This window comes from Petaurus breviceps, unplaced genomic scaffold (assembly GCF_028583685.1).
Source record: "Petaurus breviceps papuanus isolate PSGF00001 unplaced genomic scaffold, PetGlider_PUasm1.0 90630, whole genome shotgun sequence".
NCBI lineage: Eukaryota > Metazoa > Chordata > Mammalia > Diprotodontia > Petauridae > Petaurus > Petaurus breviceps.
Window position 1 is genome coordinate 4,008,098 of NW_027187291.1, and position 27,586 is coordinate 4,035,683.

At 49.0% G+C, this 27,586-nt stretch overlaps 1 protein-coding gene and 1 long non-coding RNA gene across 3 annotated transcripts; one reads left to right on the forward strand and one right to left on the reverse strand.

Moving 5' to 3' along the window:
• The first annotated feature begins 156 nt into the window (after positions 1-156).
• Positions 157-1,855, forward strand: LOC138143182 (uncharacterized). The gene is made up of 2 exons (XR_011163635.1): positions 157-1,369; positions 1,493-1,855. It is a non-coding gene; the product is annotated as an uncharacterized lncRNA (long non-coding RNA).
• Positions 1,190-27,586, reverse strand: COL1A1 (collagen type I alpha 1 chain). 2 transcript variants are annotated; one of them, XM_069064408.1, is made up of 51 exons: positions 27,346-27,586; positions 25,478-25,675; positions 25,179-25,213; positions 25,038-25,073; positions 24,845-24,937; positions 24,678-24,749; positions 24,310-24,354; positions 23,880-23,933; positions 23,279-23,332; positions 22,578-22,631; positions 22,182-22,235; positions 21,694-21,747; positions 21,555-21,599; positions 21,255-21,308; positions 21,082-21,126; positions 20,819-20,872; positions 20,090-20,188; positions 19,767-19,811; positions 19,557-19,655; positions 19,283-19,336; positions 18,426-18,533; positions 18,090-18,143; positions 17,528-17,626; positions 17,106-17,159; positions 16,910-17,008; positions 15,225-15,278; positions 14,859-14,912; positions 14,674-14,727; positions 14,537-14,590; positions 13,784-13,828; positions 13,589-13,687; positions 13,216-13,323; positions 12,250-12,357; positions 11,210-11,263; positions 10,855-10,908; positions 10,428-10,535; positions 10,284-10,337; positions 9,667-9,720; positions 9,199-9,360; positions 8,173-8,280; positions 7,860-7,967; positions 7,683-7,736; positions 7,474-7,581; positions 6,640-6,693; positions 6,421-6,528; positions 5,890-5,943; positions 5,276-5,383; positions 4,875-5,154; positions 4,449-4,639; positions 3,710-3,952; positions 1,190-3,118 (listed from the first exon to the last, which is right to left on the reverse strand). In XM_069064408.1, the coding sequence occupies exons 1-51, from the start codon at positions 27,425-27,427 to the stop codon at positions 2,972-2,974; spliced, it is 4,365 nt and encodes a 1,454-aa protein (XP_068920509.1). In that variant the 5' UTR covers positions 27,428-27,586; the 3' UTR covers positions 1,190-2,971. The 2 variants fall into 2 exon arrangements, with proteins under 2 accessions (XP_068920509.1, XP_068920510.1); XM_069064409.1 differs by lacking the exons at positions 10,855-10,908; positions 11,210-11,263; positions 12,250-12,357; ... (6 more) ...; positions 15,225-15,278; positions 16,910-17,008 and having other exon boundaries at positions 27,346-27,585.

Here is a 27,586-nt window from a genome sequence, read left to right on the forward strand (position 1 = left end):
AAGGGTGGGGGGGGTCAGTAAAAAAGAGGAAAGAGAAGGAGAGAAAGGAAGGGAAAGAGGAGAATGGAGACAAAAGTAAGCAGGTGGGGTTACAGTTTAGATGACCCCTAGAGGGTCTTTCCACACCAATGAGTCTGGAATTCTAGGCTATTTTCTCTGTATTTTATGATTGCTAATAACACAAGTGTCTTTTATCTCATTCTTTAGTTTTGTAAGTAATCTCAAGATCTTGGAAATGAATGACCCTTCCCTTTCCTAGAACTGTGTCTTTTCTGAGGGAAGGGACTATTTCTTCTTTCTTATATTGGCAGCTCCCTGAGAGCAGAGACTGAGTCTCTCTTATCAGACTGGGAATTCTCTCAGGGCAGGAATTGGGTCTCTCCTCATCACACACAGACTGAATCATCTATTTCCTTTGTATCTCCTCATATCAGCTAAAAGGTATGCTCAGTAATGAAGACTGTTGACCTATAGTCTCAGTCACAGAGAAACAGAGAGGGAGCCAAACAAAGAGAAAGAAAAGAGTGGACAGGCTCAATGATTTTTGGCTAGAATTATTCTATTCTATTGCTGTTTCTTTTCTTGGGAGAGAATTTCTGCTTCCCACTTTCCTCCCTGACTCCAGCATTGACCCTTGGGCTCCTGAAGATGAGAAAGTAGCCTGCTATCCCTTCCAATCCCACTTCCCCCAGGTTCCAGGAGAGCTTCTCCCTATTACTGACCTACCTCACCTAAACCAAACTACTTCCTCCCTTACCCCTCTTCAGGTAGTCCCCTTGTTCTTCATTAAATCCCAATATCATTTGTCTCCCAATATCCACAATCCCCTGTCCTCAGGAACAAATGGAAAAGAGATGAAGAGTTTTGTTAGCTCAGGAAAGAGAGAAGGGAGACCTGGGAGGCAAGTGGTTGGGACAGAAGAAAGCCCAAAGGAAGAGGAGGAGGAGGAGGCAGAAAGAGAAGGAGGAGGAATTTTGGAGGCAGAGGAAGGGAAAGTTGAAAGGAGAGTGAGCCAGAGGAAAAGAAAGTTTGAGTAGGGGTAAGATAAAAAGGTTTTCTGGAGGAAGAAGATGAGTGGGATGGAAGAAGAAAAGGAAGAGAATAGAGAAAAGCCTCCCAATCCCTCCAGATCATCCTGTGAACCTCCCCCTATCCCAGAGAGAGAAAACATCAGGCCACTACAGATGTGTTCGGGTCATTTTCACATGCTTTATTCCAGCAGTCAACATAATTAAAAACATCTCAAATTATTATACATACACAAAATAGGTACAGAATCCTTTGGTTCCTCACACTCCCTAGGGGGAAAACTGCCTATTGGCTAGAAAAGTTGTGCTTTGAAACCCAAAGAGAGGAGATGGCAAGAGAGGCATAGGGGAGGGGGAGAGGAGGGCCACAGAATTAAAGGGTTTGGAAAGGCAGGAGGGAAAGATAGAAGGTTTCAGAGCAAGAGGGGAGGGCGGTAGGTTGAGAAGAGGGAGGTGAGTGGAAGGCATGAAAAGGGGGCAGAAGAGCAAGATGGAGAAAGCATGAGGGGAAAAAAAATGTTCAAAGGAAAGTTGAATCCACCTGCTGGTGAAGACAGGATGAAAAGTCAGCTTTGGTGCAGATCTCAAGCCTGCTTCTTTTATTCCCTTTTTAAATAGCACCTTTAGAAAATTCACGAGTCCCCATAAGCCAAGAACAAACAAATGGAAAAAAAAAGCTTGGAAAAAAAAAGACCATAAAACAGAAAGGGAACACTCTTTGGCATGTGGGGGGGAGGTCTCAATTTCTATAGCACCAGTGATCCCCAATCCCCTACCCCCACCCCCATTTTGGAAAACCAGTTGGCTGTCTATTCTTGACTGGTTTTCCTATCCCCAGCACGTCTAGGAGGAAAGGAAACGCAAACTTAGCACCTTTGATTAAAGTAGGGGGAGCCCCAGAAGGAGGAGAAGTATCCTCTCTCCACCCTAGGTCCCCCATTCCAAGCCCCCACAACGTTGCCCTGGCTGGAATGAAAAAAGACAAGTACGAGGTAGTCTTTCAACAACAGAAATATACATGGAATAAACAATTTCTCAGACCCAGCCCCATTGCCTGCATGTGAGAGGCAGGTTTGGAAGGTGCCTGGAGGGGTTGGGGATGGGGACTCCCAAATCAGTTGGTTCCACTTTACCGTCCCTCCACCCCTACCCCTTTCCAATTCTCCTCTAAACTTGGCAGGGGGGAGAAATTTCATAGGAGAGCTCCAGGTCCAATAAGTCCCCCTCAGGTGGGGTCCCTCACACACACTCCCCCTCTCAAAAAGAGGGGTGCAGTACAGAGGCTTGCATTCAGATAGTACATCTTCCTTTGCAGTGGTATTAAGAAAAGAGACCAGCAGAGGAGCTGAGTCTGGGAACCCCACATCCCCATCCCCTCCTTGGAGGGGAGGGTTAGGGGAGTAGGAGGCTGGAATGGAGAGAGGGTGGGATAAGGCCGAAGACACTTGGATGTTGGAGCATCTGTTCTCTTGCTGCCAGGAAGGCCACGGCTTGCCCCAGCATTTCCTGGGACGTGGGGGACACTTGCATTGAAGGGAGGCTGTGGGGGAGAAGTCCCCAAGGGGAAAAGGTGGAGAAGGGAACAGAATGGCAAAAGCTGGGGCATTTGTAAGCCCAGTGGGCTCAAAAAGACTTACCCCCACATCGGTCTTCAAGCAAGTGGACCAAGTTTCCTTTTTTTAAAAAGTTATTTATTTATTCTTTTTTTTGTAAGATTTAATGCTTTTGATTTACCTTTGATTTTTTGGGGTCAGATTTGGTTTGTCAGAGGTGAAAACTAAGTTTTGAGAGATGAACGGAAAGGAAAAAAAATTTCCAAAGTCCATGTGAAATTTTCTCCTTTTTTTGGCTTTTTTTTTGGTCTGTTGGGCTGTTTTTGTTTTCTTCTGGGGTCAGAGGGAAGGAAGATGGGTGGGAGGGAGCCGATTGGGAATGGGGAGAGTTTACAGGAAGCAGACGGGACCAATGTCGAAGCCAAATTCCTGGTTGGGAGCACCAACGTCCATGGGGGCCACATCGATGATGGGCAGGCGGGAGGTTTTGGTGGTCTTGTATTCGATGACTGTCTTGCCCCAGTTTCCAGTATGACTCTTTAAGAAAGGGAAGAGGGGCAAAAGGAATCAGTTGTTGTCCTGTAAGAGTGACCCAGTGAAGCTATATGGAGTAGTAGGGTGGGGTAAGGGGATATGGTCAGTAAGTCTCTTCAAAATCCCAGATCTCAGGGGCCTGCACAATTGACCACATGTACCATCTAAAAAGCCTACTTCTGACTTATTTCTGTGACTTATAGACTCTGGGCAGGTGGATGCATGGACAGTCTACTTGGAGGGAGGGGAGATAGGATTTACTAGATAGCTGGTCTCAAAGACAGAGAGACCCGGATTCCGGTCCTGCTTCTAACACATCCTAACTGGTACCCCTGGATAAGTTACAGCCTGTCGGTGCTCTAGGCAAATCTCCGTAGGGCTGTATAGGTGGAGGGAGTTCCCAATACCATTGAAATTCACAGATCAAGTCCCAATTTCAATCCATTTGCCTAGAGGCCTGGGCTATAAACAAAGCCCAGAGAGGCTGCAGACTTGTCCAAGAGCACTCAGCAAAGAATACCAACTCAAGGCCTCCATCACAACCTCCAGATGTAGTTTGCTATAGCAGTAGAGAGGGAAGGGAGAGAGACTCACCGTGCAGCCGTCCTCAGTGACTGCATAGGTGAATCGGCTGTTGCCTTCAGCCCGGATCTCGATTTCGTTGGAGCCTTGGAGAAGCAGGGCCTTCTTAAGGTTGCCAGTCTGCTGGTCCATGTAAGCCACGCTGTTCTTGCAGTGATAGGTGATGTTCTGGGTGGCCTCAGTGGACATCAGGCGAAGGAAGGTCATCTGAATAGCCACGTCAGCAGGGTCGGAGCCCTCACCACCATACTCGAACTGTAGTGGAAAGGAGAAGATGAAGTCTAGCCTCTCTCCCCTGCCCTCTTAATTCTCTGCAGTCTCCCTGTCCCCCCCTTAACCTATCCTCTGAATGTCAAACCCCAGAATCATAGGACCAGATACTGTGTGAGAGAGCTGGAAGATCGTCTAGTGTCCAAGCCCTTCACCTTAAAGAGGAAGAAACAGGACCAAAAAGGGGACTTGCCAAGGCCACACAGTCCATTTATGATAGTGCTTCAACTAGAACCCAGGCCTCTTGGCCTCCATTCTAGGGGATATTGGTATAGTCCACCTCCGACCTTACCTACCTTTCCCATCTATATCCATTTCTAGCCCTTATTGTTTCCTCATCTCCCCCAGTCTCCCCCATCTTGACACTGTTCAACACTCCTTAAGGCCTCATCCCCATCTTGGGGAGTGTTACTATCTACCCTTAGACCCTTTCCTTCTTTGGTCTAGATCAATGCACCTTCTCCCCTTCCCTGTGCCTTACCTGGAATCCATCAGTCATGCTCTCGCCAAACCAGACATGCTTCTTCTCCTTGGGGTTCTTGTTAATGTACCAGTTCTTCTGGGCCACACTGGGTTGGGTGGGGTACACACAGGTTTCTCCAGTTTCCATGTTGCAGAATACCTTGATGGCATCCAGGCTGCAGCCTTGGTTGGGATCAATCCAGTACTCTCCTGAAATAGGACAGAAAAGGAATAGAGACAAGCAGGGAGATAGGGGTCTTGTGTTGGGTACCATGTTGGGAGTGGTACCAAGGAGCAAAGGAAGGAGAAGAAACTGCTTGGCCCCTAGTCTCAGTGAAGTCCTCTGTCATGGGAGTGGGTTGGGCAGCAAGGGGGAGGGAGTTGTTAGGAAGGCAGACACAGAAGGAGTAGGAGACCCCCAAGGAGGATTGGGGAAGGCCCTCACCGCTCTTCCAGTCTGAGTGGCACATCCTGAGGTCTCTGCAGGTACGGGCAGGGTTCTTGCGAGTACCCTCGGGGCTTCGGATGTTCTCAATCTGCTGAGTCAGGCTCTTGAGGGTGGTGTCTACCTCAAGGTCACGGTCACGGACATTAGCATCATCAGCTCTGTAATAGCGGCCAGAGTCGTGAGCCTTCTCCTGGGGTGGCTGGGGCAGGAAGCTGAAGTCAAAGCCACCGCTGGGGGGACCAGGAGGACCAGGAGGTCCAGGAGGTCCAGGGGGACCCTATGCAGAGAAGAAGAGAAAAGCAATGGTTGGTGAAGGCCTGGGATCTTGGGCTTCGAGCACCAGATAAGCCTGGAGCGTGGGGGGTGGGGGGGTGAGCTAAGGAGACAGAGGTACATACAGCAGGACCAGCATCTCCAGTACGACCACGGGGACCAGGGGGACCAATGGGGCCGGGAAGACCATTGAGTCCATCTTTTCCAGCAGCACCAGAAGAGCCAGGGGGACCCTGAGAGAGGACATAAGAAATAGTGGGTTAGATTGATATTATCTAAGGCTTGGCAACCCAACTCTAGGCCAGACCTAACCTAACCACACAACCTCAGAATAAACAACAAACTCTGTACCAAGATAATGCAATCCAAGTCAAATAATCCAACTCTAAGACCAAAGATAAACTCAGTTCTCACAACACAACCCCCACTGAGAAATATCAGACAACCGGGTCTGATCTTTCTCTATCTTTCTCTCTCACCAGCATACATGCCAAGATGAGTCACTGTTCCATTTTAGCAGGGCCAAGAAACAAGAGGAAGGGATGGGGGAGGGACACTGAATCCCAAGTGCGACTGGTCTTGGGAATCAACACTGGAATCTGCTCTGTCCCTCACACACCCCTACTGTAACCCCATTGCTCAGATACCCCAGGTCTCCTGGTGGGCAATGTAAGACCTCAGGGAGCACCTGGGAGGGACAGGGGATTAACACTAGGAAGAAAAGAAAGAAGTTACTTACTCGGGGTCCAGCAGGACCAGAAGCTCCAGAAGGACCTTGTTCACCAGGAGAGCCCTTGAAGGAGACAAAGATGAGTCAGAACTCAGTCTGGATTAAGTGGTGTTGATGAGAGAAGGGGGAGGGAGGCTGGATACCAGGAGTGACCCAACCCTGTTCTCAGGCCTAGGGAACTGGAAATCTGGGCCAAAGGTCTCTCCAGTCTGAGACATTCCCACTCCCCTAAGCCTTCTTCATCCATGTTGTCTTGCCCTGTTAGAGCTCCCTGAGGTATCCCCAGAACTCAGCACAGTACCTGATATACAGTTGGTGCTTAATAAATATCTACTGATTGATAGAGTAATTTCCCCTTCCCTATATTTTTCTAATCACAAAACAGTACATCTAATTCCTGTCCACAATACCAATCCAGGAAGGCTAATGAATTGTTCCAGGCTATGAAACTGAGGAATGTTTACATTTAGACAACATAGCAAGGGAAGATGGTGGGAGAGGGCCACAGAAAGGGAAGGGAGCAGAAAAAGAGATACTCACGGGAGGACCAGGAGGACCCTGGAGACCAGAGAAGCCTCTGTGACCTTTTATGCCTCTGTCACCCTGTTCGCCAGTCTCACCCTTGTCACCTCGGGGGCCTTGGGGTCCCTAAAACAGGAGAGAAATGACATTTAAACAAGTGAAGGGCTCTCTAGCACCCAGATGGGCAAGGGTTATTATTTACAGTGGCATTTGAGGGGATTAGGACGAAAGACTCACAGCAGGGCCACGGGCACCAGTGGGACCAATGGGACCAGCAGGACCAGAGGGACCCTAAAAGGGATGGAGAGAGAAAGAGAGCCAATGAGATCCTGTGGAATCAGCCTGCCTCAGGGGTCCCCAAGTTTATACAGCCTGTTCTCCCCGGGAGCTGTGAACCCCATTTCCATTCTATTCTACTCCACATTAATACACCCTCCTCCCCTGACTTCTGGCCTTTCCATTTCACTCTCTGATCCCAGACACTCTCCCACTGGCACTGCCCTTGGTTTCTGTTCACCCTCCTTTTTTTTTTAAACTTTTTGGAGAGTAATTGGGGTTAAGCGACTTGCCCAAGGTCACACGGCTAGTTTTTGTGTTAAGTGTCTGAGGCTGGATTTGAACTCAGGTCCTCCTCACTCCAGGGCTGGTACTCTATTCACTGCACCACCTACCCGCCCCCTGATCACCCTCCTTGCCACTCTATCCACCTCTTTCCTGACATCTTTGATCTTGAGGAAATCCCTCCCCTCATGTCTCCTGTGCTCTACTTGCAAGGGGAATGATTTTTAGGGACAAGTCTCAGCTCTGAGAGAAGCTGGCCAGAAGAGAACGCTGTTCTCTCTCCCTCCAGTGTGGCTTCTATTTTTCTGGGAAATTCAGGGAGCCATAAGTCTATTGAGCTTATTATAGGGAAATGACTCTCCCACAAACCCATCTTCCTTCCCAGAGTCTGCCCCCTTTGACCTCTCCACCCCATTTCCATTTCAAATGAGTAAAGTCAATGTAAAGTCCCCTGATTAGCTCCCAAGAGCTTGCCCTAATTTCAGCAAGTGCTGCAGATGAATCACTTACAGTCTCACCACGATCTCCAGCCTTTCCAGCAGGACCCACAGGGCCAGGAGCACCGGGGGCACCAGGAGCACCAGGGGGGCCAGCAGGACCAGTCTCACCACGGTCACCCTAAAGGGAAAGAACAGGAAAAGGGAGAGGAGTCAAGGACAGGGTCAGTGCTGCTGAAAAGCATGCAAGAGAAACAGATTTGTCAGGGGGTTTCTGCTCACCTTGGGGCCTGGAGCGCCATCACGACCAGGGGAGCCTTCAGCACCAGGAGCACCCTGAAAAGGGAGAGAGAAATACCATCAGCTCAGGCCAGAGAAGCACAGAAGCAGGGCTAATGCAGGCCAGCAGCCAGCGCTGGGGATGCTGGGAGTTCTGCCATGAAGAGCTTTCTCCCTCACCTCACGTCCAGATTCACCAGGGGGTCCAGCCAATCCAGGGGGGCCAGCAGGGCCAGGGGGACCACGTTCTCCACTTACTCCAGAAGGACCTTGTTTTCCGGGTTCACCCTAAATACAGAGAAGAGCCAGGTCAGAGAAGGGATGAGTAGAAGAGCTCTTCTCCCAGAGAGTCTGTCTTCCTTCCCACCCACTCTCCTCAAAGCATTTTACCTGGTCCTCTTTCTGCATCTCTCCTGTTCCCACCACTGTCTTCTTTCTCTCAAATCTCTCATCTTATTGAGATTCCCCAGAGAGAAAAGCAGGGGATACTCACAGAGGGACCAGGAAGACCAGGGAAACCTCTTTCTCCTCTCTGTCCAGGAAGACCCACCACACCACGCTGTCCAGCAATACCTTGAGGTCCAGGAGTGCCAGGAGCACCCTGAAGGGGGCAAAGGAAAGAGTGAGAAGGGACAGGTGGAGGGAGGGAGGAGTATAGGGAGGGAACTGGACTTGGAGTCATTCACAATACAGATCTCCTGAGTCTCACTGGGTGGGAATGGGGGTGACTGATGCCAACTTCTTCCCCAGAACACTGTCCAGCAGAAGGCCATGAGGGGGCCTGACCTCTGCAAGCTTGCTGGCAATAATGTTCTTCTTTGGGATGACAGGTGAGGTTGAGAGAAGGCTGAAAAGGTTCCCTAATTTGGGAGGGGATGGGATAGGGAAAATAATGATAGGAATATTAAGCTGATATTTATGTAGTGCATTTAAAGTTAGCAAAGCACTTTACACACATCAGTTTATTTAATAGAAATCATGGGTCAAACCTCTGCTTAAGAGGGGAGAAAGCAGGGCGGCCAGGTAGCACAGCGAGTAAGAGCACCGGCTCCAGTGTCGGGATAACCTGGGGATCGAATCCCGGGCTCAGACACTTAGCACCCACCCAGAAACACCTGGTCGTGTAACCTTGAGCAAGTTACTTAACCCCAATTGCTCAGGGGTGGCCAGGTGGCTCAGCAAGTAAGAGCACCGGCTCCAGTGTCGGGATAACCTGGGGATCAAATCTGGGCTCACACTCAGCACCACACCCAGAAATAACTGGCTGTGTAACCTTGAGCAAGTTACTTAACCCCGGTTGCTTTGAAAAAAAAAAAAAAGGAGGGGAGAAAGCACTGTATACAATTCCCTATGATCATTTTTTTTATGGGATTCCTGAGCAGATACCACCTAGGGGTCATCACAAGCCTTTAGTCAACAGGCCCAAGACTAGCCAAGGATATTGGCTCCAGAAGAGGTCATTCTATCCCTGGGAGGTCTCTAGGAGCTACTGGGAGAGACCAGGGAGCTCAGGACTTACAGCAGGGCCATCAGCACCAGGAGATCCCTTCTCTCCACTTGGGCCAGGGGGACCAGGAGGTCCAACTTCACCAGGACGTCCAATAGGGCCAGTCTCACCGCGGGGGCCTTTGCCGCCTTCTTTGCCAGCGGGGCCAGGAGGTCCAGGGGGTCCAGTGTTACCCTAGGTGGCAGGAAAAGTGGTCAGAAAGAAAATGTCTGGGGCTTCAGCTCTGAGGCTTTCTGCTGAGGCCCAGCTACACCCTCACCATGACTGGAACACTGGGGGAGAGGCAGTGACTGTGCCACCAAGGGCTAGTGCAAGGGGGACACAGCTGCATGCTATGAGTCTCTGTCCCACCCTCCTCCCCACTCACTTATTCTGCATCCTGATTCCTAAGATCAACTACCTTCAACCACCTCATTTTAGACTCCTCCCAACAGCATTGATCAGGACTCCCTTCACTGAATTCTTCCAGTGGGTACTTACAGAGGGGCCAGGGGGACCAACTCTTCCAGCAGCACCAGGGAAACCAGTAGCACCCTACAAGGCAAAATTAAAAGGAGGCATCAGAGATATGAAGAGTAGTCCAGCTGGGCAGTAGTGGGAGGGGGAAGGAAGGCGGGGTAGAAGACAGGCCCCCTCTGTGGATATACCCTAGACTCACTCCCTGCCTTAGGATAGAGGGAACCCTAAGAGCTAGATAAGGAGAATAGTTAATAATAATTATAACTCTCATTTTAATAACTCTTTAAGATTTATAAGATGCCTCCCTCACAAGAATACTGGCATGGAGGTAGGAAAAAATATTCTCTTCATTTTATAGATGAGGGAGATCAAATAAAATAGCCTCAACTCTAATCCAGGTTTCCTAATACCTAGGACAGTGTTCTTTCCTCTATAATATCCTTGGAGGGGAAGGGGGCAATTTGCTTAAGAGGGAGGGAGGGTCACTCTGCCAACTGTCCTTATTGGTCCCAATTCTCAGAGTTTCAGGGTTCTGTATCTAGGCTTGGACTGGCTCCAGGGTGAGATTTCTGTGGTTGAGTGTGACCCTAGCAGGGACCAGAGGTGGACCTGAGTGGTGGGTGGTACTACCCACTTACAGGAGGGCCAGCACTGCCACGGGCACCTTTAGGTCCAGGAGCACCAACATTACCCTGGAGGAGAGGAAAAAGAAGATGTCACAATTGTAGAGATCAGCTGTGCAGAGAACTCATGGGAAGGGTCACCAAGGATGAAATACTCACAGCAGGGCCAGGGGCACCAGTAGGTCCAGCAGGGCCAGGGGGACCAGCATCACCTTTAGCACCAGCATCACCAGGTTCACCTTTAGCACCAGGTTGGCCATCAGCACCCTGGAAGAGGGGGACAAAGAGAAGTGAATAGAGGAGCAGAGTTCTGTGAACATGGGGCTTCAGAAGGAGATGGGGCTTGTGAGTGGCAACCCCTCCCCCAATTAGACTTCACACATGCTCCTATTACAGGGATCCTTAGGACCAGCAACACCCACTCCCAACAAGAAATAGAAGTCTCTGTGTCCCATCATTCCTGATCCTTTTTCATTTTTTTTTGGGGGGGGGGAGGCAGGTTCCATTTTTTGTTCCAGGCTTAAGCTCTGAGATGCATGGGTCCCACTGGGGTAAATGGGAAGTGAGACAGGGGCTTGGTACTTACAGGAGGACCAGCAAAGCCAGCAGGACCAGGGGGGCCAGGCTCACCACGTTCTCCCTAAAATAGAAGGAAGGATAGAGAAATAGTCAGAAAAGAAACCCTGAATAGAGAGGACCCAAGACAATGGAAGAGGAAAATGAGAGAGAGAGATGCTTACAAATGAGAATTGAGAGATGCAGGGTAAGAGGGGACAATGTAGTGGGGGAGAAATGAGAGTCTTAGAGAGGAGAGTCCCTGGAGAGACATGGGGAGTGAGGAGGTAGGGAATGAAGGCATAAAGTGAAGGGTCAGGAATCAATGGGCTGTAAGAGAATGGGGAGGGGAAGGAATCTCCCAGATAATAGGAAAAAGTACTTACAGGGGCACCACGAGCGCCAGTGGGACCAACAGGGCCGCTGGGACCAGATTCACCCTGAAAGGCAAAAAGGAGGTAAGGAACAGGCAGCAAAAGGAGAGCAAGGAGGTACTCTAGATGGATATATTCTGTTTACTTTAGGCTGGTATAACCAACCCTACACCCATATGTCCTTCAGCAGGACCCCAGGTGATGGGACCACTGTGGCTTCTGTATTTCCCTGCACACGTCTAATTCTCTTCACCCACCTACTTGTCAGATCTGACTTCTTTTCTCTCCTGCCCTCTGGCTTTTATAGGATTCTAATTCCACAGTCTTCCTTCTTCCTGACCAATAGCAGCTTAGCTCTGCTTCTCCCCCCACCCACAGCTCAAGAAATCCCATTCTCTGTTATTAACCACTCCTTCCCCCTTATGCAAGGTCATTACCATCATGTGGTGCCCAGTGATTAGAATGCCTTCACCCACCAAGATAGCAGAGTAGTTAAAAGCTCTGGAGCTAGGGTCAGAAGGTTCAAATCCCAATTCTGACACTTACACCTCAGTAACCTTAGTGTAAATCGATTAGGCTCTCTAAATTTTGCTTTCCTCATCAGTAAAATGTGGGCATGGGGTGAGATGGTGTCTACCATCCTTAGCAACTCAAAAATCCAATGATTTCTGGGGTCCAATACCCCCATACAAGAGAAAAATTCATCTTCATATTATGCTGTGAGGTATTGTTATACCCTGTAAAGAGAACCAGCCTTGGGTCCACGGAGATGGGGGTTCAACTTCCACTTCTGACACATACTGGCTATGGGACCTGACCCTGGGCCAATTACTTACATATTCAGTTCGCTACTTAATTTAGCCCCAACCTGTATTGGGAAAGGGAGTTTACTCATCCAAGAATTCCCTATATCACGGAAATCAAAGGTCCCATCCTTATTTTTTCCTACTCTAAGAGGAAGGAGAGCAGTAGAATTGTGTGGGGCACAAGAATGCCCCAGCTACCACAATCTATTTCACAGAGAAGTTGGAAAGGGGAATGGCCATTTTTACCTTATCACCAGAAGGACCAGCAGGGCCAGGGGGACCAATGGGACCAGTCAGACCACGGACACCATCTTTGCCAGGAGCACCATCAGCACCTTTGGGGCCAGCATCACCCTAGAGACAGAAAAGACAAGAAAATTGTTTCAGTCAAGATAGGGTGCTGGTTCCAGGGCCAAAGTGGTGCCTGGGAACATTCTTATAGGAGGCATGTGCGTGGATGCTGAAAAGAGAGCATTCATAATGGAGACAAACTAAGCCTGGAGACAAGACACCAGAGAGAGACTCCCCATCCCTATCTCTGCACTTCGCCCATCCCCATAAAACAGGAAAAAGACAATAGACTGTTTTAGGGAAAGGAATTAAGGAAGTAGACTGATGAAACTAAGGAGCTGAAGGCTCTTCAGAGCAACTTGGAGAGTATTTTCTTCTCTGTAAGAAGAAATTCCAACTCTATGAAATTGAAACAATCATTCAGACCCAGGAAAAACTCTGGATCTAACCTTTAAACTTTCCAGATTAGGGGGTGCCCCATCATAGGACACATCCCAGAGGATTTCTCAGCCTCTTATCTGCTAAGTGACATAGGGAGAAGACTTGAGACCCTCTCTCCTCAACAGTAGGGAGCTTGTAGTGAAACCAGGAAGACACAGTATTCAAGTCCCCATACACTAGCTCTGTGACCCTGGGCTAGTCACTCTCATCTCCTTAGTGGTCTAGAGAGAGAATTCAAGGCCTCTCAGCAGCAGAGAGGACTCTGGGTACAGAGAGCAGAATAGGGATGGGGGATTTGATGAGAAATAAAATTAGGGAAAGAGAGAGGTTCAGGAAGCCCAGCAGAGTAAGCAGAAGGAAAAGATCAGGTTGTAATCCCAATCAATATCCCAAGTCAGTATTCCAATGATATACATCCAGAAGCTAATGAAAGAGCTTGGAAGGTGAGTAGGGGTGGAATTGGGCAGGGGATGCACTCACTCTGTCACCCTTGGCACCTGGAAGACCAGCTGCACCACGTTCACCGGGCATTCCCTGCAGACCAGGGGGCCCTTGGCCACCAGGAGCACCAGGAGCACCAGCATCACCCTATATGCCAACCAAGAGAAACAGGGTTAGTTACACATTGGAGAACACAAGATACTGTTTATAGCCCCTCCATTGGGTCACATGACATCACTGGCTAATGATGAACTTAAGGGCAGGATCTCAAGCTTAACACAGATGCTCCACAGCCATTTATTTGCCATCTATCAGACTTGGGGCTAAAAGAAAGACCCCGTCCCTTCCCTGGAGGGTAGGTTGAGCTTTTCACCCCAAACACTGATTCCCTCGTCTCTGTCCTATTTCTTACCTTAGCACCATCATTTCCAGGAGCACCATTGGCACCACGGGGACCCTGAGGGCCAGGAGGACCTTGGACACCACGTTCTCCAGGGAAACCTCTCTCACCCTAGAAAGAAAGAGACAGGATAAGTAATGGTGCCACGGAAAAGGTCACCTCAAAAGATGGAGAACCAGATCAGGCTGAGAAAAAGGGTCTACTTACTCTTGCGCCAGAGGGGCCAGGGGCACCAGCATCTCCAGGAACACCCTATTGGGGGGCAGAGAAGAAAAAAAGTCAGAATCAGGGCAAGAGAAGAGAAGAGGGTAAGAAAAAGGTAAGAGTATTAGGGATCCATGGTCATAAATTCATTTACTCATTCATTTATCCATTCTTTCTTTTACTTGCTCAATTCATTTTCAGGGACTCCCTTTATGTCAGGCAGGCACTGTACTAGACTGGAGGGACACAAGCTATTTCTCCCCTTTACTCCAGATTACAGATTTACATTCTGGTTTGCAGTTAATTCCCTGTTTCTTGTCTTTGTCTGAATGTGTGATTGGTAATTACAACGGAAACTCAGTCAGCCCAGCACCAGCACATGGCTTCCTTCCCCTGCAGCTCCATCCCCAAACCCTTATGTCTTGCTTCCTGGACATTCCTGAGAGGTGTGGCCAGGACTCATCTGACCCAGCAATGGAGTAAGGGGTGGGGGATGGGGGGGAGACGAGACGAAAAGATCAGACTCCCAATGCTAGAATGCAGAAGTCGTTGTGAAAGAAAGCAGAGGGAGGGAAAGGAAGTGAGAATTCTTACAAACCAGTTAAGAAAGTGAAGCTAGCTAGCCCCTGTCCCCTCCCAAACTGTCCAATGCAGAGATGCCACTAGCCTTGTGCTACCTCAAGAGGGAGGGGGCAGAGGACAAGACATTCTTGATCAGTCCCCTTTCCTTTGAGAAGCTGCCAGGCATTCACTTACCTGTTCACCAGGTTTGCCTGCTTCACCAGGAGGACCAGCAGGGCCAGGGAGACCCTATGGAGAAAGGGCAAGAGAGAGTTGAGAATCCAGAAGAGAACACTCCCCACATTCCTTCCCCAATCCCCAATCTTCTTCACCTGGAATCCAGGGGAGCCAGCAGGACCCTGTTCACCTCTCTCACCAGCGGGACCCTGTGTTCAGAAAAGACAAGAAGAAGACAGGGGTCAGGTGGTGTCAACAGGAAAGAGGCAGGGGGCCTGCCTCCACAATCTGCACCTGGGCCCCCCTCCCAAGCCAGCCCTCCCCAGGAGAGGACACTCACAGCAGGGCCGGGGGGACCCTGAGCACCAGCTTCTCCATCTTTTCCAGCAGCGCCCTGGAGAGAGAGAACAGAGTGGGGAATTAGAGGATCAACGGCGGAAACTTAGATTAGCTTAGATTTAGGACGGGAGTGAAGGAAAGGGACTGATCTGAACGAAGCCAGGAGCTTCCATAGCTCTTCCCCCAAACCATATGCAGCAGTTATTGCAGAAGGCTCAGAGCCCAGCCTCTGTTGCCATGGTTACTGATGCTGAAGGCCTGATCTCTCCCACTTGGGCAGGGGAGGGGGAAGGAAAGTAGCACTCAGATGAGGGTCATAGGAAGGGAACTGGCACTGAGAGGGAAAGGGAATTCATAAAACACTTACCACAGCACCAGGGGGTCCAGGAACACCTCTCTCTCCAGCCTTGCCAGGTTCTCCCTAGGGAAAGAAAAACTTGGGTTAGTGTTAGGCTAACAGAGGTCAGAAACTTCCCCAAGGGGCCCAGAGGGAGGTGACCTCCTCAGGGCTCCCCAGGCCCATGACATTTTCCAGATCATTGATGCTTTTGCCTTAGGGATTGTTCTTTGACAGATTTGTGGTCGTTTTTTTAATGGCACTTGATACCACAGGCAATGACTGAAAATATTACTGAATTTGGTTTTGCAATTAAATTATTCCACTTGGTTTCCCAGAGAAATCATATACTTTCCAACAGCTTCTAGCTCTTGTCAAGGGACAATTTAAATGCTATTGTTCTCCCCCCCACCCTTCCCCCACTTATTTCAAATACTAAGGGTTCTAGGAACAAGACCCAGGAAGTGCTTAAGGAAATTGGATGTCTCAGCTTTACCATGGTTCTCCCTCCATCTCCCAAATTCAACCAAACTTAGGAATAAGGGGTTAATTTCATTATCACCATAACCTTCCCAAGCATTCTTCTTAACCTAGGATTTAGAGGTGGAAGAAAACTCAAAGGTCGTGGGAGCCAGAGGCTGGGTGTGAACCTCACTTCTCCCATTTACTATCAGGCAAATTTTTTAACCTCTCTGGGCCTCAGTTTCCTTCTCTGTAAAGTGAAGGGGGCTAGACTAGATGACCTCTGAGGTATCTTCCAGCTCCAAATCTATGATCCTATGACTTCTATCCCTCCATCAAACCGCAACTGTAGAGGCAGCTAAGTAATGGATAAAGTGGGGGGCCCCTGGAGTCAGGAAAACCGGACTTCAAATGCAGCCTCAGACATTTTACTAGCTGTGAAGTGCTTAGCCCAATGCCTTGCACATAATAGGTGCTTGATAAATTCCTGCTTGCTCCCTTCCTTCCTACAGAGAAATAAACTGAGGGCCAGAGAATCCCATTATGAATTAACTTTAAGAGGACTTTCATTCTATCTCACTTAAAATCTCTCAGAAACCCTGCCAAAATAGAGGGGCAGAGAGGATTTTCTCCTTGTTACAAAAATGGAAAAGGAGATTGAGGTACAAAAAGAGGAAGTGATTTTTTTCCAAGTGGGTCAAGGATAAGGCCCAGGCCTCAGTACTTCTTTTTTCCATCCAGTTCAGGGATCTTGTCATCATCTCCTGCCCTTCATTCCTGCAACCTCCTTTTTTCCTTCTCATCTTTTCTCTCCTTCTTCCCTTCCCTTTCTCTCCCTCTTTGCCCTTTATTTCTCCTTCCTCTTCCTCTCTCCTAAGCATAACTTCCTCCGCCCTCAGATCCCAGATCTTTTAACCATAAAGCACCCCTTTCTGCCAAAATCCTCTATGTAGGCATCCAGAATGCAAGTTCCTTGAGGACAGGCATGGGAGATCCTTAGAGTACATGGTAGAGAGCCTGCTTATGCTTCATCCCCATTTATTTATTAGAGCTATGGGAAATCATTAGGTACTTACAGAATGTAAGAGCTGTATTGGATCTTGGAGATTATTTTACAGATGGGGAAACCAAGGCACAGAAAGGGAAAGTGTCATGTCCAAATTGGCACAGTAAATCCCTCAGAACATACTGCTTTCCCTGCCCCTGACTGGAGGGTGGGAAGAGAAGGGAGGATCAGAAGGGGGGATACTTACAGCAGCACCCTTGGGTCCAGGGAATCCCATTACACCAGCTTGACCACGGGCACCAGGGGGGCCTGGAGGTCCGGGGCGACCATCTTGGCCAGCAGGGCCCTGAGGATAGACAACAAGGAAACAGAGTTGAGGGCAGAGGACCAGAGGCAAGGATGGAAGGGCATGCAGGGCCAAGGCAGAGGAGAGCAGTACTTACAGGAGGACCAGTTTTGCCATCAGGACCAGGGCTACCAGGGCTTCCAGTCAGACCCTAGGAAGGAAAGCAGACAACAGTGAGACAGGAGAGAAGGTAGCTCCTATTCTGCAGATTTCTACCCCCACCCCCATGTTCATTGTACTTGTCTCTTCTGAGGGAGGAAGACAGAGTTGGCATGGATAGGCAGAAGAAGAATGACAGGTAAGGAAGGAAAACAGTCACAAGGATGATTGGAAGGATAGCAAGACTGGGAGACTGACTGCCAAGTTGAGTTGAACTCAAAATGCACATCAGAATGGCGCTCCTCCAGAATTATTTTTGCCATGCCATGCAGTGTTCTCTAGAAAGTCCTTCTCCCTCTTCACTCAGTGACACCCCATCCTAGAGAGAGGTCATCCTGGGTCCCTCCACTGACATCTCACCTTGGCACCAGGCAGACCAGCCTCACCGGGGCGACCAGCTTCACCAGGAGATCCTTTGGGGCCAGCGGGGCCGGGAGCACCACGTTCACCAGGAGCACCCTAACAAGGAACAGAGAAAAGTCAAGGTCCCAGAATTAGCGGCTCTCTTACCTTGCTCTGAGTGGGGGCATCAGAGCCTGCTATCCACCACCAGAAAAAGCTGGTTATATGCAAGAGAATGGGAACATAAAGGTATTTCACTGAGGTCAAGAAGGCTGCCTGCAAGGAGATGCATACTCCTTTTTTATGCCAGGCCTATCCCTTATAGGGAGCCATTGGGAGGTATCTCACCCTAAGAAAGATGCTTTGAGCACCCGATTCAATGCCTATGTAGTGATTCAATGCCTTAGTAAAGGCCTAATATGTGTTTGCTGATTTGATTAAGTTTTGATTGGACATAAGAGGAAAGGAATAGCAAACTAATGGCAGTCAATCCCTCCTTGCCACTCCCCCACCCCCCCGACTCCAAACCAGGATATTGTTATTATTGTGCCTGCCACAGAAACAATTAGAAGGAAATCACCTTAGGACCAGCAACACCATCAGCACCAGGGAAACCACGGCTTCCAGGACCACCCTACAGAGGGAGAGAACACAATGAGTTAGAGCTAGTGATGAAGAAAGCAGGAGCACAGAAGGTAATAATAATAGGTAAAATAAAGACCTTCCATTCCAGGGAAGGTCTTTACCCACTCAAAAGGAGACATCATGCCAGGGCTGATGGGTGAGAGTACCCATGAGATTAAAGGATGTCACAAAGGGCCTGAGAATTATGCAGAATGCCCAGTAGGCAAGACACCAGGAGCTGGCTGAAATTGGGAAAAAAGCAGAGAAAAGGAGAGAGGAAGCAGCCACTTACTCGTTCGCCAGCTGGGCCGGGCAGACCAGTAGGTCCAGGCTCGCCACGGGATCCTCTCTTGCCTTCCTCACCTGCAGGGCCAGGGGGTCCTTGAACACCAACAGGGCCCTAGAGGAGGAGTGGAAGGTGGGGGAAGTTACTTGTGAATGCTCAGTTCCAAGCCCTAAGTTTGGGGATAGATAGAACTTTTCAGCTGAAAAACATGCCCTTTTCTCTGATTCCAAGTGTTTGTTCTGGGCGTTTCTCATCTTCCTTATTAGACTGGGAGTTTCCTTAAGGCAAAAATCCTTGCCCCCACCCCACCCCCCTACTCCCATCTCTCTTTCTCCCTCTCTCTATCTCTGACTCTCTCTGTCTCTATCTCTATCTCTCTCTAGAAGCTACTTGAGGATAAACACTATGTCTCCTCTGTCAGAGGGGGATTCTCTGAGCATTAAGACCACATCTCCTTATCTTCCTCAAAGACTAGCACAAAACTCTCCCCAGAGGACACCTCCCTCACCTGTTAGGTCTGAGTGAGAATGTATCTCATATGCACATTGGTACATCTAATGATAAATGATGCTTACAAACTGCTTTAACGTTTGCAGAATGCTCCATATCCATTACCTCATTGGAGCCTAACCCTAACCCTAGGAGGCAAGTGCTGTAAGTGTTATCATGCACATTTTACAGATGGGAAAACTGAGACTTAGAGAAATGAAGTGACCTGCTAGGGTTCCACAGTTAGTGTCAGAGGGGAGATTTGAATCTTGGCTTCATGTCCACCAGCCTATCCACTATACCATATATGTATGTATGAATGGATGAGTGTGTGTGCACACATGCAGTGAAGTAGAAGAGAGAAGAATACTTACAGGTTCTCCTTTGGCACCAGGGTCGCCTTTGTTACCAGGAGCACCGGGTTCACCCTAAACGGAAGAAAGAAAAGAGAAAAGGTTGAGCTAAGGATAGAAGGAAATAGGAGAGAAAGGACAACTCATCCCAAGCCCAAAGTCAAAGTTGACCCCATCTTTTGGAGATGTGGACCCAGGCACAGCTGGGTAATCAGGAAATAGACTGGACCAAATGCCACCCAGCTCTAAAGACAGTTATTAGGAGAAAAGTGGCAGAGGACAGATGGGTACTTACACTGTTACCCTTGGGACCAGGAGCACCACTGGGACCCTGAGGTCCGGAAGGACCACGGGCACCAGGGAAGCCAGGAGCACCAGCAATTCCAGGAGCACCCTATGGGAGACAAAGGAGAAGGCTCAGTCCCCTGAGCCTAGAAGGTCACACTCCATCCTAGGGCATCACAGGATAGTGCAAAAGGAACAAATGGGACTGCAATATACTTACATTGGCACCTTTGGCACCAGGTTGTCCATCAGCACCAGGGTTACCCTAAAGCAAAAAGAGAAGAGAAAGAATGAATGAGTGATGAACACAAACTTTGAAACTGGCCAGAGGTCAAAGAGCACAAAGGGGGGTGGCCAGGTAGCACAGCGAGTAAGAGCACCGGTCCCAGAGTCGGGATGACCTGGGATCGAATCTGGGCTCTGATACTTAGCACCACACCCAGAAATAACTGGCCATGTAACCTTGAGCAAGTTACTTAGCCCCAGTTGCTTAAAAAAATAAATAAATAAATAAAAAGAGCACAAAAGTAGGTAGCTACTTACAGAGGGGCCAGCGGCACCAGCAGGGCCAGGGGGACCAGGCTCTCCACGGACACCCTGGGGACCTTCAGAACCACGGGCTCCTTGGGGACCAGCTTCACCCTGGACCAGGAAAAGAGCCATGAGCCAGATGCCCAGGGCCAGCCCCCTGCATCCTCACCCTCCTTCCTATCACTTTCACCCAATGCTCACTCTTATAGGGAGGAAAGACAAGGGAGGGAAGGAGAAAAGCTACTCTGGTTCCTAGACTTTCAGAGAGATGGGAGTAGAGGAGGAATTCTTCTTGTTTCCTGTGAATGAGGCTCTGTATCAGGAATCTATGTTCAGGTAAATCCAGGGTCAAGAGTCAGTAATTAGGATCAGAAATGACTTGGAAATCAAGGCCTTGATCTGATTGGGCATCAAGCACAAATCTGAAACTATGGGACAACTTTCCAGGGGATGTTTAGGCTTTTAATTCCTAAAGCATGGACTTCTATTTTCCTGTGGTTTTTGCTCTCTTCAGAGAGCACCAGGTGGTGGGAGGGTCAAAGTGGGGAAAGATCATTCTCAATTGGGGGACTGTGTGTTGACCCAAGAGAAGCAGGGCCCTTGGCCAATTTAGCTCCAGACTACTTTCTCAACTCTCAGCAGCCCAGTTAGGTTTGGTATGGGAAGGGGATCTATCTGTTTAAGTAACCCTTGTGTCTAGGAGAAGGTCAAAGGAAGTGGACAAGATGGATGGATTCTCACCTTAGCACCAACAGCACCAGGGAAACCAGGGGGACCAGCAGGACCAGTGGGACCCTGTAAAAGAAGGGGAGACCTTACTGGAAAGAAAGGAAAAGCCTCAGATCCTCCCAGTCAGAGTGGGAAGGTGTCTAAAGAGGCCCAGAGACAAGGAGCCTCTATGTCTCCCAAATCCTGTCCCAAGTGATCTTCATTTACCCAATGACTCAAGAAGCCCCCCTTTTCCCAATCTATATGGCACCACAAGGAATGTTGGGCATACTTACTGGGGGTCCAGCAGCACCAGTTGCACCATCATTACCACGAGCACCCTAAAGAGAAGAGAAAGGGAGAAACATCAGTTATGCTCACATTTAATGCTCACAGACTGCTCAGACCAACCAAGAGTTACTGCAGTGCCCAAAGGGCATACAGAATGTCTGAGTCATGTGATACTTACAGCTGGGCCAGGGGGTCCAGGTCGGCCTCTCTCACCAGGAAGACCACGAGGGCCCTGAGGAAAACCAAGAAAAGCAGAGTGAGATAGAGTGAAGAGGGGGTACAGTTTTCTCTATTCCCATCACCTCTCCAGACACCCCTAACTATGCATTTTACATACACCCAGAGTGCCAAAGGTGTCTCCAAGAAGCCTACTGGGGAGACCTCTCTTTTCCCCCAAGAAACTACTTCCTGAAGCCCTTCTACCATCATCTTGGGGGCCCCTCTGTCTCCCCTGATCTTCAAGGAGATGAACACCTACCATTTGTCCAGGAGCTCCATTTTCACCAGGGCTGCCAGGTTCACCCTAGGAAGCAGAGAGATAAGAATGAGATTTTTTTGTCAAGGAAGGGGAGAGATGAAGAGAAGTTGGTGTTCACTCCTAAAAGGTGATCTCTTACCTTAGGACCAGCAGGACCACTGTCTCCCTTGGCACCATCCAAACCACTGAAACCCTGAAAGAATAGAAAAAGAGACACCAAAGTAAGATCCAAGGTGGGAAAAGGGGCCTCCATTCAGGACAACATCCATTTTCAGCTGGAATGAGAATACCAGCCAGTAAGAATGAAACTTGTCTATGAAATAGTCACTACGTATACCCGCTGACTCTAGACTGAATCGACTGTCAACCATTCCATCCATAAGGGTACCTGATTCTTCTTTTCTCTCATTTATGTTTTTAGGGATGGTTCTACTTCTTCACTCAGCAATACTTTCCAAGATCAGAGCTACCCAAAGCAAGATTTTTTAGATGCTTAACCTAAATTCCTCTTGCCTTCTGAAGACCCTTTACTAAATTCTTCAAACCAGAGCCCTTTGGCATCTTGAAGGCTGGTACTAGGTTAATTTGAGACTTTTTTTAGCCTGAAATGAACAAAAGAAGACTTACACGGTGTCCCTTCATGCCAGGGAGACCAGCAGTTCCGGGCAGACCTCGAGCACCCTGGAGAGAAGGAATAGAAGGATGATGAGAAATAAAGGCAGAAGACAATAAAAGGGTGCCCCATTAGGTCAAAGGTGTAGGCCCCTCAGTGAGCACATCACTTGAACAGAGACAGACAGATGAAGACAATTGTTTTCACATCCAATTCCATCCTAAGCTGAATCACCTTTCTTGATACATGAGTTACTAAAATCTCAAAGCCACAGCAATAGGCAGTATATGTAGGCCTCATGGTGATCAGTAAGGGGAGCTTCCAGGATTATACTGGCACAGCTAAGTAAGCAATACTGGAAGGCTCAGAAGCCTGAGTTCTAGGCTCTTCTCTCCCAAGATGCCTCTCACCTGAGGACCAGGAGGACCACGTTCACCGGGACGACCAGGTTTGCCAGCTTCACCCTGAAAGGAAGAAAGGAAATTGTCAAGTGGATCTTCTGTTAAGGGTCAATTTGTCCAGTCTCCTGCTGTCATGCCAAACTATTGCTCACCAGTTAGTAACTGGACTGGACTAGTCGATCAGAGGAAGCTTAGGGTGATCCCATATTCTCTTGGAGTTATTAAGGCCTAAGGGTCAGTCTTTAATGAATATGATTTCATTTGGTTTTATGAGCAAATTAAATCCTTGAATGCTTCCTTTATTAGAAACATTTCCATCAGTCATTAAGTAGTTAATATCCCAGTCTCATAGGCTTGGGTACAAATTTGAATTGCTCTGAGGTAGTAAGCCTGGCCAAGCCATTTTCTCTGGCTTAGTTATAAGCTTCTTGGTATGGTCTAGGGACCTTTTGTTCAAGAAAGAAGAAGCAGTCTATGCTTGAAATACTGAAGGTGAAAATTATCCCAGGATTAAAGACAAGGTAGATTCCCAGGTGACCCCAAAGGAGGTGTGCAACAGGAAGGAGTTCATCTTCCATCTTGAATGCCTCTCACTCAACACAATCTCCCTTTGGGGAGAGGTGTGGAATTAAAGTTAAAGGGAATACAGGCTTCTCTGTAGTGGGCAAGAGGAGGGAGAAAGGGTGGTATGTATCTCAGGGGCTACTTACATCATCTCCGTTCTTGCCAGGGGGACCTGCAGGTCCTCGGGGACCCATGGGACCCTAAAGACACACAAAGAAGGTTAGGGTCATCCTGGTATAAGTGAGAACAACATGGGGGGGGGCTAAGTAGTTTACCTGTGGGTAAACGCTTCCTCAAGAGTATATCTGAGGGGAAGAGGAGAAAGTTTGCAAGAAGAGACAGTAGGTGGCACAATAGAGAGGCACCTGAATGTGGAGTGTGGAAGGGCTGAGTTCAAATTTTGCCTCAGACACTTACTACCTGTGTGGTCCTGGGCAAGTCACTTAACCTCTCTCAGGCTCAGTTTCCCCATCCATAAAATGGGAGTCACTATACAGTCTACCTCACAGGTCTGTTGTGAGAATCAAATGAGATAAAATAGGTAAAGAGCTTTGCCAAGCATAAAGCACTATATAAATATTAATTATTATTAAGATGAAGATACCCTTCATTTAGAAAAGATGTGTATGTGGGAGTTTGGGGGGCTGGGGAGGGAGGGAGATATGTATGTGAATGAAACTCTTGTTGAATAATGGATGAAGGGAGGAAGGAGAGGGATAGTAAGATGGAGTTGGTAGGACCACTTACTGAAGCTCCAGGCTCGCCAGGTTCACCAGGGGGGCCTTGGAAACCTTGGGGACCCTGGAAGAGGAAGAGATTGGGGAAGTATGAGAAGGACATGTTCTCACCGTATGACTCTCACCTCTGCCATTGTCAGCACTGCCACCACCATCCTCTTCATTCAGCACCATCATTTAAACTCAGCACCCATTTGTTAATTGCCCACTTTGTGCTAATTCACACAATCTTCTTCAGGCTAATTAGTATCACCATTGTTATCACCATCATCCTACTTCAGGTTTCTCACCTGTTAGAAGCAGGAGGCATAGGGCCCCTGACAACATCGGAATGCCCTAGAAATAATTCTGAACACCTCTCCCCTACCCTTTCCCTATCACATCCCAAAAGAGACACAGATTGAAGATCTTCAAGTGACTGAAAGACCACATATACTTACTGGTGAGCCAGGGGGACCAGGGAGACCACGAGGACCAGAGGGACCCTAAGGAGAGAAGAGAGAAACAATGAAGACAACTCAAAAGGGAAACGCAAGTCATAGAATACCTTTTATCATTCATTTCTCATGGGTTCTCTGTTGCCTTTAGCCATCCTTGAAATCCCAAAAAGGGTCTTCATCTCCTAACAAGATCAAACAAATCTGGAGATGATTGCCTTTCTGACCCCTACTCCTTCCCAAGGTTTCCAAACTTATTTGCTTCTTTTTGTATCCCCAGTGATCAGCACAGTGTCTGGCATATAGTAGGCATTAATAAATGTTTCCTGATTGATGACTTTCCTGGCCTCCTTTTGCCCCAGTGAGCTTACCATAGGTCCAGGCACAGATATGCCGCCACCTGATTTCTCATCATAGCCATAAGACATTTGAGGAGCAAAGTTCTAGGGGAAAAAAACAGAGAGAGAGGAAAAGGGTCAGGTCAATCGGTGGAAGGGGAAAAAAAATCCTTTCAATAGTGACCTGATTGTATACTTACTCCTCCAAGGCCAGGGGGACCAGGGGGACCAGGGGGGCCGGGGAGACCAGGCTGTCCTGGGATTCCATCTCTTCCAGGTGGGCCTGGGAGTCCCTGCCAGGGAAAGAAAGCAAATGCCAACATGTGGGCCACAAAGCAGGCCCCATATTCACTGCCCACAGCCAAACTTCCCAAAGAAGATTCGAAAACTTACCCTTTCTCCTCGGGGTCCAGTATCTCCTTTGGGACCCTGAGAAATTGGAGAAAAAAAAGAAGGAACAAGGTTTAGACAAGTGGGTGGGCAACAGAGGAGGATATGCTTGAGTGAGGCAAAAAACCAAAGATTCTTCTTTACCTCGGCTCCTGTTTCTCCGGGAGAGGATGGTGAAGCTATCGGGAGGAAGAGAGAGAGAATCAGAAGGTGACTCTGCCAGCAGAGGGGTAGGGGTGGACTAGAACCCTACCTCAAGTCCCATAAAGACCAAGAACTCTAGTGGTCAGGGAAGACTGAATGAGAGTGGGGTGGGATGGAGGAGGGAGCAGGGAGGAAGAGAGAGAGAAGAGAAGCAGGTCCATTTCATGACGAGTCCTGAAAGATAGTGAGAAGGGAAAGTGGGCCTTGATTGGTGGGACGGAGTGCGAGGAAGGTCATACCAGCATCAGCACCAAGGCAGGAGGGGCAGCATTCATCATCCTTGTACTGGACATTGGGACAGTTTGAAAAGTCTTCACAGATTATTTCGTCACACATGATGCTTCCATTGTCGCAGACACAGATTTGGCAGGTCTCAGGTTTCCATACTTCTCCGTTGTCGTACTTTATGCTATTCTGTACACAGGTGCCTTCTGGAACTGGGGGGCAAAGATGGAAGGGGTGGGTTAATAGAGGATGGGGGTGGGGAGAGAAAAGGGGAACCCAGGCACCTTTCCACCCAGTACTCCAGAGGGGTCCTACAACCAGCTAGTTTTCCTCCATCTTCCCCAGAGTCAGGGAAGCATTGGATTTATCACTTCCTATATCCTCGGCATCTGTTCATCTCCTCCCTGCCCCAACCCTTAAGACTCATCTGCTTCTCATCAGGGTTTCAGTGACAGCAAAGGCGCAGGGCCAGAGACATTCTAACTCTTTCCAGTTTAGGAATTTAAACAAAGCTTTAGGCCAATTGTTCCATCCAGTTCCGACCTTAGTTCATTGGGGCGAGGCCAAGTCAAATAAAAGTTGGGGGTGAGGGGAGAGGGGGGAGAGAACGGAACAGTAAAAGGCCCCAAGTGTGGAAGGGGGGAGATTTGGGTAGGGTTGGGAAGAAGGAAGAGGGTCACGAGGAGACATTCTCCAGAGGGGGCAGTTGGAGAGGGAAGGAATAAAGAATAGATAGTGGGAGGAGAGGAAGAGGAGTGATCTGGAGGAGGATGAATGAAAGTGGGGAGCAAGGGAGGGAGTCTCCCCCAAACAAAAAGGCACGCCCTAACGTCTATCCCTCACCCCTTTGATCCTTTTCTCTCATTATACACAGACACCCCCAAAGCAAGACCCCGATGGCCGCGCCCTGCCCTCACTTCTTTGTGTCACCCCTTTCTGGGTCTTTAAAGACTTAAGTGACTTTGAACCAAACAATAAGAAAAATCGAAAACTCCGTAAAAAGTCCATTGGAGTCTTTCTCATCCCCCGCGCGTGCAACAATGTTGTTCACCACGAGGTGGCACGCAGCGCTAGGAAATGGACACAGGCAGGAGAAAAGGGGAGGTCGATTTCCCCGGGCCCCCAGCGAGCCCGAGGGATTGCACAGATAGCCTATCCAAGCTCCCCCTTTCCCACCCCACCCCCGCCCACCTCCCGGGAAGTGAGCGAAGCGCGGTGATGTGCCGCTACTCTGAACGCAAGGGGAGGCGCGGTAACCTACTCCCCCCAGGGAGCCAGCAGAGGGCGCTGGAACTCCACCCTGTCCCCGCCCCGCTCAAGTTTCTCCTCCTCCTACCCCCACAGCCCCCCACCCCTTGTACACCTCACCCCTCCTCTTGCAGCAGCCCCCAAGCATCCCAGGAGCTTGGAACTGCGTCTAGACTGCCGAGTCTGCAAAAACGTTTTTCTTATGAATCATCCTTAATTCCTTCCTGATGGCTTTTGCATTTTGACTCCCGTAATCCTCGTCCACCACCCAGATCCCATTTGTCCCCCAGTTTTCCTCCTTCTAAAAGCCCCAACAATACTTGTCCTGTTGTCCAAGGGGTCTTCTTTGAGCCCTATCACCCACCTAACTCACTATGAGCTTTCTCTTCAACCTGCTCCTCTCCTTCCCTTAAAAAACCCTGTCCCCTGCTGCCTCAAACTCTCGCTCGTCTATGAGAACTCCCCTAGAAATACCATCTCCTGGTATTCTTGTACACCATGAGCAATCCAACTCAAGTAGGGGATCCCCAGCAGGTGAGTTAATGGGGTGCTGATAAATTAACTGCTCCATTTACACGCATTCCGCTTCCCCCCCCCCCAAAAAAAAAAAAAAAAAAACAAGTTTCCAACTTACTGTCTTCTTCGTCTTGGCCATGGGTGAGAACGGCGGTGACTGCTAAGAGCAGCAGGAGCCGGGGATCCACAAAGCTGAACATGTCTAGGTCCTAGACATGTAGACTCTTTGGGGCTTGGGGTTGGGGGGTTACCGTCCACTCATGCGCGGCCTGAGATTCTTGGGTACCTCCTGCTCAGACCCCAAGGAGAAACTCCCGTCTGCTACAATGCCTGCCCTGGGCCCCTTTTTATACTGTCCT

What these genes read in the sequence shown, in the direction of transcription:
- COL1A1 (XM_069064408.1), bottom strand. Translation starts at nt 27,427, where the DNA reads ATGTTCAGCTTTGTGGATCCCCGGCTCCTGCTGCTCTTAGCAGTCACC. An exon ending in TATCTGTGCCTGGACCTATG is followed by an intron (nt 24,355 to 24,677) that starts GTAAGCTCACTG and finishes TTCTCTCCTTAG; the next exon opens with GGTCCCTCTGGTCCTCGTGG. An exon ending in GTGGCAGTGCTGGCCCTCCT is followed by an intron (nt 9,721 to 10,283) that starts GTAAGTGGGTAG and finishes TTTGCCTTGTAG; the next exon opens with GGTGCTACTGGTTTCCCTGG.